At 37.3% G+C, this 12402-nt stretch overlaps 1 protein-coding gene across 10 annotated transcripts in view; it reads right to left on the minus strand.

The window, feature by feature from the left end:
* The window catches only part of PTPRD (protein tyrosine phosphatase receptor type D), a 521421-nt gene that overhangs the window by 65522 nt on the left and 443497 nt on the right, over positions 1-12402 (minus strand). For all 10 annotated transcript variants that reach the window (XM_068552041.1, XM_068552036.1, XM_068552035.1 and 7 more), the window contains one exon: positions 5446-5569. In XM_068552041.1, coding sequence (XP_068408142.1) covers positions 5446-5569 — 124 coding nt within the window. The remainder of the gene's footprint in view (positions 1-5445; positions 5570-12402) is intronic.

Genomic DNA, 12402 nt, shown 5'->3' on the forward strand with positions numbered 1-12402 from the left:
AATTCATAACAGCAATGATAACTTTAATAGTTCCCAATATTTATTAGGCATTTTCTTTGTGCCAAACATTCATCTAAAGGCTTTACATGTATTAATTCATTAAATCCTCCTAATAATTCTAGGAAGTAGGTATTACTATTAATTCTGTTGCACAGATGAGGAAACCAAGGCACAGTAACTTGTCCAAATAATCTCTTCAGAAGCAAGATGATTTAATAGGAAAGTAGTTCTTGAAAAATACACAGGCCCTTGTAGGAAGGTACCTCTTCATTATAGAGATGAAGTGAATAAACATATTTATGGTTTGAAGCTAAATATATTCCCCCAAAACTAGAAAAAAATAAAACAAACCCATATTTTACTAAGCTGCCTTTATCAGATTAACAAGCACTGGTGTTAAAAAATGCATATGGCATGAAGCGCTTTATTCTTTGTCATTTCTAACTCTTTTAGATAAAACCATTTAAACCTGGTGCAGTAGGAGAGACACATACCAGCCAATAATTCTATTTGAGTAAACCCTCTGGATTAAATGCGTGGGTTTTTTTTTTTCCCCTCAAAAGAGTAATCTCTTAATGTCCAAGATTTAATATTTATCTATGATCCCTGGATTTAGAATCAACCTTCAGAATTTTCGGAATAGCAGGAAGGATCTTATACATTCTCATTTTAGGAAGAACTAGAACAAAAGACACTAAGTCAGGGGCTCCTAAACTGGAGAATGGGCTTGCAAAGAGATTGTGTGTCTGTGAACTCTATGATATTAGTATACAGATAAAGTGTGTAGGTGCCTTTTCTTTGCAAGTGGGATTTAAAATGTTCATCAGATTCTCAAAAGGAACCAGCTCCCCCCAAAGGGTTAACTGAACTAAGTTACATGCCCAAGGTCACATAGCTGCTAAAACTGGGATTTAGTTTCTGTCTTCTTATTTCATATTCTTCCTAAGATACCTCAAAAAGTAATATTAAACAAATAAAAAAATCCACCTGAAAGCCATTTATATATCGCTTATTCTTTGGAAAAATTCACTTTGACAGAAGTCTAAGAACACAGTTGAAGACCTCTGGCTCTAAGATTTCTATCATAAGTGTTTCACAATGTATATTTCAAAATTCCTAGACAGTCATCCCAGCCAAAAAGGCAGTTTTTGAATTAGGTTGATATGTATAGGCTCGGCCATTATGAGTCAAAGGTGGCTACAGTCTTAAGTGACCTATTGGAAAGAAGAGGCTTCTTGAGTCCAACTGACTCATATGTTAAAATTTTGGCTCTGCCAGTAACTAGCTAATGATTATAAACAAGTTACTTGACTTTTTAAAGTTTAACAGTTTCCTTGTCTATTAAATTGGATGATAACAACTAGCTTTTGAGGTTGTTCTGAACACTATAAATAACAACTATACATGATTTTATACTCTGTATATAAAATCTATGACATGATGCCCAACACATGGTAAATACCAAGACAGTCATGTCTATCATAACGTCTTGTCTTTGTTGTCGAATTTAAAAGGAGGGTTTTAAATTTTGCTCTATATTTAGGCCTGGCCAACGATTTTAAAAAATTCCATGTCAACACGACTTTTAAAGTGAAATGTTAATTATAATCCTACTAATAGAAATATAGTACTGGCAGCAGTGAAGAGTAATTCTATTTTACAAAAAAAAACAAAACAAAACTTTTTTTATCTAGGACTGTAATAGTTAGATTGAATTTTTTGATAGTTACAAGGCAGTACAATTAATAATCTACCACTAATTGATATTCCTGAGTTTATAAGAAGTTGAAGATACATAAAAAGATATTTGAGCTAAGTAGATCACCTGTGAGGGACAGATGTAACATTCTGCAATTGTAGGACTCTGATGCATTTGGGTCACTGATGATTCCCCCTTTTGTGTCACTGCCTCAGAAAAGTTAGGCCATAAAGAGGGAAATGAAATATTTAATATGAAGTTTGTGTTATCCATGATACCAAATGATAAAATGGACTTTTTAGGTAAAAACGCAAGGCTGGGTGTTCGGATCCATGCTAAGCTACTTAGTTACAGTCACATCCTGTATCAGTAGGAAAGCAGTGTGAGTGATGTGGGCCTATGGAAGCCTGGATCGAGGAATCAGAAGAGCTCAATTCTAATTTAAGCTATATTAATTGTTCACCTTTTACACTGAGAGAGTCAGGGCTGATTCTCTATTTGAGCTCCAGTGAGTACAGTAAATAAGCTCCAGTGAGTACAGTTGTGAGTACAGTAAATAAGATAGTTGATATGAAAACTACATAGAGCTGACTCTTAGAGAACTCAAAAGTAAAAGATATTAGCACTGGGGAAATTGATACTCAGAAAAGTCAAGGTTACATAACTACTCAGTGACAGAGCTGTGACCCAAACTTGCTTTTCATCTTTTGGTTTGTCCATTTCACTTTTCGTACTTTAATAAAAGTATACTTTCTGGACAACTTTGGCATCTATAAGATTAAGCATATTATTTTATATTATTTTATTCACATATAAATATTAGTTTCCATTTAGTCTTCTTTGACAATATTTATCTTAAATCATTAAAATAAATCCCATCATCTCTTTTTTTCAGGAATTACTATTTTCTCTTAAGAACTGCTTAAACATGTTGGGATCCCAACAGTAACTGCATTGGTCAAAAATTCAATTGTATTTTCATACTGCTTACTCTCTAATTCAACAATTGTGAGCATTTTGTAATTAGGACTCTCTTGAATTTATTCTGCATTTTCCCCAGCATACATAAAATAATTGTAATTCGGAAACACGTCATGAAGTGTCACTATTTTCAAGGGGTTCAGTAAGCACATTGGTGCCCATACACAATTCCTGATTCTTTTAAGTTTTTCCCCTGTCATCTTTCAGTGGAAGTATGTTAAAAGTTTTGCTCTATTAAACCAAGATAAAGACAACATGAGTCACTGTGGCAACACCCAGTTTTTTCTTTGATGCCATCAGATCACTCTGCAAAGTAATATGAAGAGAGTGATCAGAGCCACTGAGAGAAGAGCAACAACAAAAACGCCCCAAATAAAACACTCAACCACAGTCATGTAAGTTATCACCACGGGTAGAACCCAAAACAAGCACGTTACATTTTATAAATTGTGCATGAAGTCACTTAACATTTTAACATACTTTAAAAATCTGGCTCTGTGTTATCAAAGCTCCCTTTATAGGAGAAGCCTCAGTTAGTGCTTCTGTGGTTCCAGTTGCTGGTATTTTTTCTGTGCTTAAGATATAGGATGATTGCTTTTCCCCTTAAATATCTGCTGGCTAGGGCTTAGTCAAAGATAAAATGCTGTTCATGGTTGTAATCTAGATTAAAGCTCTCTGTATAGCCCATAAACTTCAATTAAATGCTTCTAACCTTTTGCATAACACTTAAAATTGAAAAACTTTTGGTTTCTAGGTCACCTCTAGATTTAGGGTGTATTTGTGGGCACAGAGCTATAAAAAGGCAGGTTTTAGTCTGATTCAACTGCTTTGGCTCTTACACTGTAAAAATACCATAGGAATGAAATGTACATAGTTTCCAACTATCATAATAAAGGTACGAGGAACATTCTTTGTCCTTCGACATACTTTACTGTTAAGATGGTGGAAAATAACAGGTTAAGGAAAATAATGACAAAGCAGGCAAAAGTACAGGGAAGTGGTAGTACCGAATGACCTAATTCTGAGTGGAAACAATGCTACAATACAGCAAAGGCAGAATGACAAGTTCTCTAGCCAAGATCATGCCAACTGGGTTCTCAACTTACATTCATTTATTTTATTTTTATAATTTACCTTGCTTCACTATTGACAAAAAAGATTTCTCTCCTCTATGTGTGACTTGGTTTAGTTTCTTATTTACTATGGATATGATTTAAGAGACTTGAGACAAGAAATTGCTACTATAGTTTTTTACATTTTAAAATGGGAAATAGGTAAAATGTAAACCCTATATGCTAATCATCCACATATACCATTTACAGTTGTTAAACAGGATCTCAAAAGAAGCAACTACCTATTTGACACTATCCCGCTTGAACTAGCATTGGTGAAACTTTGATAAAACTGATCAATTTTTTCAATATGGAAAAAAGTTAACTCCTGAACACCTAGCATCTTTAATTGGCTCAAAAAGGGATTAAGACATTTTCCAACATCAAAAGTAAAATCGATTGTGAGAATTTTACAAAATATATCTATGCCACATAATACCATTTTGAGAAAAGGGGACTGAGGTATGGACTTGCTCAAATGCCAAAATGTCGTTCTTATTCCTCCAAAATTGGAATTCAATGTGTTGTTGCCTTTGGTGCTGACTGGGAAAGCTTTTAAGCAGAGTCTCACTTTCAAATTAACTTTGGATACTAGGGAGGCAGGTAGGACTTGGTCAGAGTTATGAGATAAAGTGGTGGTCATCATAGATTTCGGAAGCAGAAAAAAGGGAAAGATACTTGAACAACTATAGATGAAAATGTTTCAACTGTAAGGTACTAAAAAGGTCTGGGTCTGAAGCTGGTATTATTTAATGTTTCATAAAACATCTGGAAGAGGGTAAGCAGTGAACTTTCAAGTATGAAAAAGCCACAAAGCTATTCTGAATGCCAATGAGGATGAATGTGGTATGTGGCAGTTGGTAGTCCAGGTTAGGATTTAAGTGACATTGTAAACTACTTTCTAAGGGCAGCAATCCAATGCACTACCATGGCCATAAAAGGCTAACAAAATGCCGAGTGCTGAACATGAGCTCCTAAGTGTCTTTAATATGCCATGTGAGAAGGATTTATTATTGGAAAGGGGTGAATGGATAATACTCTCATGAATACTTCAGAGAAGCTAGGTATATTCGAGGAATAATCCTCATCTTCTAGGAGCAATCATTCCTTCTGGAATAAACTCCTTACTACTACAATTGTGAGAGAGATTACCAAGCAGTCCACAAATTAGATGAGCCAGACACTTCTAATGTGCTTAATTTTTATTAATCATCACATCACCACTCCTAACTTTTTGACTGTTCCTAGTGGTTATCCAGAGTTATTGACAAACAAACCCCTCACCATTTTTAAGTAACAGTCTATGGGCATCTTCTGACAATCACCTGTTTATTCATAACCATCAGCAGCCATCAGTAAAATGGGCAACCTCAATTTGCTTCCCCTATATAAACATGAACTGCATTATGAAATCTTTCATCCAGGGTAGAAGCAAGAAGGTAATGAGGAATGCCCTCGTGTTACATGGTGTCAAGGATATTGTGTGCTCAAGGATTGGTATATTTGTATGAAAAAGAAAAAGTGAGAACACGCAGCGCCTAAATCTTGAGTAACTGTTGTCATAGATGGCTGAACACCTAGTTAAAACTATATTTTCATGCACAATTTAAACCCACGAAAATAAAGGTATAAATAACATCTGCATTTCCTTACCTTCTATTGCTGATAGGAGAACTCGGGAATGATCATATGCGATTACATTTGCATATCTGTTCTTTGGTTTGTTTACTTCCAAGTTTGAATGTTCCCATGTGAACTGCTGGCCAGGGTCAATTGACTTGAAAAGAAAAACAGCACACATACATAAAATCAATACTGAATAACATCAGATTATAGGCATTTATCACGAGTAACAAACGATTTAAAAAGAAAATTCTGAAGCTACACTTCATCAAGATGACCCTAGCTGTGAAGCTGAACACTAATATAACCAGCATAAGATGAAATGATTAATCATAGGAAAAAGCAGTGATAGTCACCAACACTGATTCAAATGGAAAAAAGAAATCAATATAGGTGTTCTGTTAATAGTGGAAAGGCAGGTTGGTTTTTTTTTTTTCACTTTTCCATTTCCTCCTCTGCTGCTGTAGTTTACAAGTTATCTTGGTTCAATATTCCTTCCAGTTCTCTAGTTCTGTGAACATTATTTTATCTTGCTTACCCTTTCCTATGTGGACCTAACCTCATTCTTTAAGTTGACTGATCATTCACTGGATTCACTAGGCACAGGCGATTCTTTCTTCACCTGCAGGCTTACATCTTGAGGGCAACTTAAAATTTTGTCTGTTTCTCCAAAACGTACTATGACCACTATCACAAGGCAATTTGTACAATTCCAACAGTTAAGAATAACAGTAAAGAAGGGAGGTCAGTTAAATCAAATAATCTTCTTAGTCAGAATATTAATTTATAATCTAATGCAGATAGGATCTAATCGCTTCTTAATTTATCATTATGTGTTATCATGTTTACAAAGTTTGCTTTTTATTCTTTATTTTAAACTTACTTTTTCTGATTTTTAATGTCTTTCCTTGATGCCTTAGTTCAACCAAAGTTGTTCAATAATCTAAAGTAAATATTTCACAGATATAAAATAATATATAAAGTTCTTTATGGTTAAAGCAGAACCATTATTTTGAGACTGAATTCAGGCTTTGATATAAAACTCTGGGGAACTTTTTAATGTCCTGCAATGTTATGGAAATCAAAATACTTTTTCTTTCATCATAGCATACTGACATTTTTTTAAGACTTATAGTTGCATGGTATATGGAAATATGAGTTCAGTAATTATAGAAACATGATTTTCAATGATCAAAATCAAGTTTTCAGACATAATTAATGATAAATTAGGTTTATATACAGATGAAATTCTTTAAAAAGTAAAAACACTTTGTTATGTTCATAAAATTTTTAACAGTTATTTTTGATACCAGATATTTTCCACGCTTTTATGTGGCTATGTAGAACTTGAAAGTAAAATATATCCAACAGCTGTTACAATATTAAGGATGCACACATTTGTGTTAAAATGGATAGAGTTCAGCACGATAATAAAACTCACAAGTGTAAGGAGTCAAGCCTATTAACAGTCATGAATAAGCCTCCAAACATACAAAAATTCTCAGCAGTACAGATTGCAGCTTCTAATTTACTAAGGATTATAAAACCCTTTTTCCTTTCTTAGCCTATGCTAATCTGTATATAAACTAGTCAATCATTGAACAGTACTCAGCAAAATAATTATCCACGTCTTAGAGTCTAAAGAATAATGTAATTAGGGGTCTTTTAGTCTGCTTTTCCAGGGAAGCTCATCATCTCCTCTGCAGAATGTACTCCTCTCCAAGTATGCCATGAGCTAAAGGGAGTTGAAGCATTCAGATGCCTGGGTGGCAGCCCTCAAGTCAACCTTGAGCCTTCTCCACACAAAGCAGCTCCATTCAGTGACCAAGCCTGCCTTAAAAAATTCTCAGATCCGTCCCAAATCTATCATCCCCTAAATCCCAGTCCTTCAGTATCTGATGTCTGATTGGAATCCCTTCTCTAAACTCTCACTCCAATCCATTCTTCATACCAAAGTAGACATTCTAAAGCACAGCCCTGGATAGGTTAGGACCCTGTTTAAGAACTTCCACTGGCTCTGGGTGACCTTCAGCTTAAATTCTGGAGTCCTTAGCCAGCATCCTACCTAGACACCTTTAGTCGTCTTTGCATCTACAAAGGCCTCAATAAATGGTTTAACAAATGTTTTTTAAATGAATTGAACTGATGAATAACTGTTGCTGAGAAAAGTTCATAAAGAGAAATCATGGAGTAATTCCTTCTTTTAACATGGGAGTTAGAGAACAGACTTTGGCAACTGCAATGTGCAGTGCATTACTAGTTTAATACTTTAACGTTCATTATCATATGGCTTAGTAATTAAGTGTGTGATCCTGAAAGTACAACTACCACTGACATTCCACTTTACACCGATGAGCATTACTGAGTACATAAGCTTCCTACACATCATTCTCTAAAATATCCCAAGAAGCTCCTAAGCTCACTGATATACAGTCATTCCTTTGGTGGAAGACCTTACTCCCTCTGATGGCCTTGTTCCTCAGGTTACGATCACTCATATATGTGTAAATGGCATGCATTTAATTAGACTAATGAAACTGCATCGACCAACTCAAAGACACTGTGAACTCATGTTCATTTCCACTCTTGCCACACATTTGCAGCCGTCTGCATGATGTATCTGATACCTACATAGAAGAGTTTAAAAACCAGTAATGGAAACATAAGCTTGTATATCACATATGTTAATATGTTTAGGCTTAAAGTGTGACCCAAGAGATAAAGACCTGCAGGTAATCGGATAATGGTAATAATAGCTGCCAGGTCATTATGCTTTACATGCAGTATCCTGTTCAATTTTCACAAATGTTATGAGGTAGGTATTGTTGTTTTCTCCATTTTGTAGACAAGGACACTGAAGTAAAGAAAGACTAATTCAATAAATTTTACTGAGGGACTTCTCTGTGGCAGGCATTTTGGTGGTTAAGTAATTTGCTCATACAGCTACCCTCATACATTTACCTTCATACATTTACCCTCAAACCCAGGTTTGGGTGATTTCAAAGCTCACTGATGATTAACAGCTGCTAATTACTAAGCCACGGTGCTACTTCACTACCCAGAAAGCCATTGCAAAGCCAAGAAGCCCAACCTATGAAACAGACTTCAACATAACTATCCTTTATCTCATCAGTCCAAATGATATTTCTTTCCAACTGATCATCCTGTGTGTATGACCAGGCCACCCAAGATGGCTGTTCTCTTGCTCTCTGTACATCCCCCTGCTCGACCACTGTCTGCTTCACCTACACCCTACTCACAGGACTGACCTTCCTACATACTCGCCCCAGGCCCCGGCTAGTGATGGTTCTACTCTTTAGATCAGAACATCTCCACCTGATAGCTTATCAAAGGGGCGGTGAGGGGCGTGCCCCTCTGCTAGTTTCCCTGGTAACCAACAAAGACAACCTGAAGTCAATTCCCCACGTAACGGGTAACCTCCCCTCCCCCCGTCACGAAGGCTGCCGCCCTGTTCTGCCCGCTGCTGTCTGCTGTCTGATCTTGGTGGGACGTCGCTCCAGGACCTCGCTTCAGACCTGTAAGCTCCCCCATTCGTAAAACCACTGACGTCTCTGTCGCCGACTCCGGGCTCTTTCTTCAGTCTTGAAGCTGGGCAAGCACAGGCCTGGCAGGCCCACGGGGGTGCAGCCCAGCAACTGGCGGAGTGGCCAGGAGACTGAGGAAACTCCCGTGAGCGCCGGGATGTCGGGAAGGAAGGACGGGGAACGGCAAGCTGTAGGGGCCGTCCGCTATCAAGCGGGGCCTGAAAGTTACGGGTGTGATCCCGGGGTGGCCGTCCACTAATGTGGGACCCAAAAGTTGTGGGGATAATCCTGAAAGTTGCGGAGAAATCCCGGGGGGGCCGTCCACTAGTATGCGGGGCCCGGTAGTGGCTGCCTTGATGAATGGGGGCCACCAAGAGAGTTCACAGAACTCTCACAGACACCCCAAGGCTCTTGTGGAGATATTGGCCGCTGTTACAGTGGAAAAACAGTGGCCGCAGCTCGGGCCTGGGACTTGCTTTTTATATTAAGAAAGGCAAAGAGGCTGAGCTGACAGCTGAGGCGAAGGTTAACTTGAATGTTGATTCATGTTCCTCTGAAAGTGAGCCATGTGAATGTGAGTGAATGATATGTATTACTGTCTATCACTGGTATTTGTTTAAAGTGAATTGGCTATTTAGAAACTGAAAAAAAAAATCCCTGAAAATGTCCAAGATGGGACTCTTTTGACATTCTAAAACTGTTTTTTTGCATATGCCCAAAGAGGAAGTTAGCTTTCTAGAGGGAATTGGTATTTCTCTTCTTGTGCCTTTGAGATGTAAATGATCTACCTGGGTTCTCAGGAACTTTAATCATCTGGTCTCTGAGAGTGAGGAAAAAAAACAAAGAGGCCTTTTTAAACTCTAGCAGGAAAACTGAAATCTCTTTGTCTGTATAGATACGTGTCTATGTGTACCTTAGAAATATGTCTCTGCCTCTAAATGGCATGGCCAAGATTGGTTTGCGGATGCTCTGTTTAATCGGATTAAGAGAAGCTAAGTGCTTATATAAATTCATTGATATCTCTGTCGCTGACTCTGGGCTCCTTCTTCGGTCTTGGAGCTGGGCAAGTACAGGCCTTGTAGGCCTAAGGGGTGCAGCCCAACACTGTGTCATTCTGGGGCCATTACATGAGAAATCAAGATTTAAAAATGAGGTTGGCTTCCCATGGATGATAAAGCAGATGGGATGCAGCTTACATTTATACTCGTTTTACACGGATCAAACAAACATTGATTAAATAATGCTGACTTGTCTTTGTGCAACACATATCCATCCATCTGTATCTATCTGTCTGGCTGAATGTTTAACGATACACAGCATAGGTCATTATTTTGGAGCTTGTCAGAATGCTGAGAGCAGTAAACTCAGTAAAGAAGAATAACTACTGAAAGTAGATGAGGTATAAGAAGATCTTTTAGATTAAAACAAACTGGTTGAGGAAAATCAAATTTCAATTATCCGTGTTAATGAGGCAAAGATATCATGGATGAATAAGACCCTAATATTCAAAACCCAATGTTTAGGCTTTTCTTAGTGCTAATGAAGACACTGTTGCTTTGCTTCTTTGTTTTCTGGCTTCTCTTGTTGAGAGCTTCTCAAGGAAGAATGGAATGGCCAAAATGGACAAAGAGCAACACAGGTCTTGAGTGATACAGAAGTTGATTTTCAATTCAACCTTATAATTTTGGCCAGCCCATCATAACCATGCATCTTCCTACTGTAAGATTAAGCTGAGGCCACCCCAATATTATTCAAAGCAATTTGATACAAGCACCCTTGTTCCTAGTGGATTCAATCATTTCTTGCTGTTAGTATTTGGTTTTCCTGAGCTTGACTCTCAGATTATCTCCACTCATCCTTCTGTGTCTATTTATCCAAACAACATTCACTTGGGATCTACCTCCTTCTTTATCCAAACAACATTCAGTTGGGATATACCTCCTTCTTTATCCAAACAACATTCACTTGGGATCTACCTCCTTCTTTATCCAAACAACAGTCACTTGGAATCTACCTCCTTCTTGTCACTCAATCCAAAATTCGACCCTCTTGAGCCAGAATCCTAACCAGGTCCTCTTCAGCCTCCCCTGAGAATTTTGCAAGTTGGAAATGAAGTAAAGTAGACTTATTCAACCAAAAGTTGATTAATAGACTTTTAAAGAATTTACATGAAATGTGGATGTTACATTGTCACAGAATTTATAAACAAGAATGCTATTTCATAATATTAACTTTTGTTTCTCCAATCAACAATGCCCTTGAAGATGTGCCAGATGAACCCTATGTAGCATCTAAAACTTTACCAAGATGCCATACCATTCTGCACAGCCTCCCCACCTGCACACTTGACACATGACACACTCCCCTTCCTCCCCCCAGTAGCTTTTGACCGAATCACTCTAATGCTAACACATCTTCAACTCCCTGCCTTAGCCTTACTGAGAAAAAGTGACAAAATAAAAGGAAAATCCCCCTGTAACTTAAAGGAGAAAGGGAAGGCCCTAGCTAAATACTTGCTAATATCAAGTATTTTGCATTTATGTAGTCTTTAACTTGATGGCCTGAAAGTTCTAATTTTTTCTTTAATCAACTGTAACTTTGCCTTAAAATAGGTAAGAAGAAAAAAATAGGTAAGTGGAAATAAAAGCTACGTTTTAACTTATGGATTTACAATTTTGCCCTGTATTCTTGATAAAAAGCTAGAATTAAAATGTAAGTATTTTATATGATAACTAACACTTACGTAACATTTAATTCTCACTTACATTTCTTTGTGCTTCACATATCTTAAGCTATCTTATCTTCAGACAGACCCTGGAATTAGTTACCATTATTATCATAATTCTGTAGATGAGGAAACTGAGGTGCAGAGAAGTTAAATTACCTTCTCAGAGCCAGACAGTTACTAGGTAGAGAAGGTAGATTTGGGGCAGAGGTATTCTGTACCCTGCACCCCTCCCCTGCCCCTATTTGAGTGACTAGCCACCGTGCTATGCTTCCTGTCTGGCCAAGTTGGAGAAGATCCCTTGACTGTTTCACACATGCCTTTCAGTTGTTCTCCTGAAACACACTGGGAAAGCTAGGAACAAAAATCTCTATAGTGCTTCTGATCTATATTTACAATTCTAAATTCAAAACAAAAAAGTGCTCATGAATTTGCACATCAGATTACAGTCATTGAGTAAAATTACATCTTGATATGAGACTGACCTTTTTTGACAAAGCTGAAGTCATCATCTTACAGCAAAGCCCTTTAAATATGATTTAAAATTTCAACTTCTCTATCCAGAAGAAAAATATTATTCCCATGTGCAAAACACCATACAAGTTGCTCTGTCTTCCACTTCTCACTCCACCAGTAGAAAACCTCAAAAAATTCCCTTTAGAAACTCATCAAAGAGAAACCACAAAAAAGATATATCCTGTTTTTGTGTGTTTTAAA

The sequence above is a fragment of the Eschrichtius robustus genome, chromosome 10, assembly GCF_028021215.1.
Source record: "Eschrichtius robustus isolate mEscRob2 chromosome 10, mEscRob2.pri, whole genome shotgun sequence".
In the NCBI taxonomy this organism is placed as follows: domain Eukaryota; kingdom Metazoa; phylum Chordata; class Mammalia; order Artiodactyla; family Eschrichtiidae; genus Eschrichtius; species Eschrichtius robustus.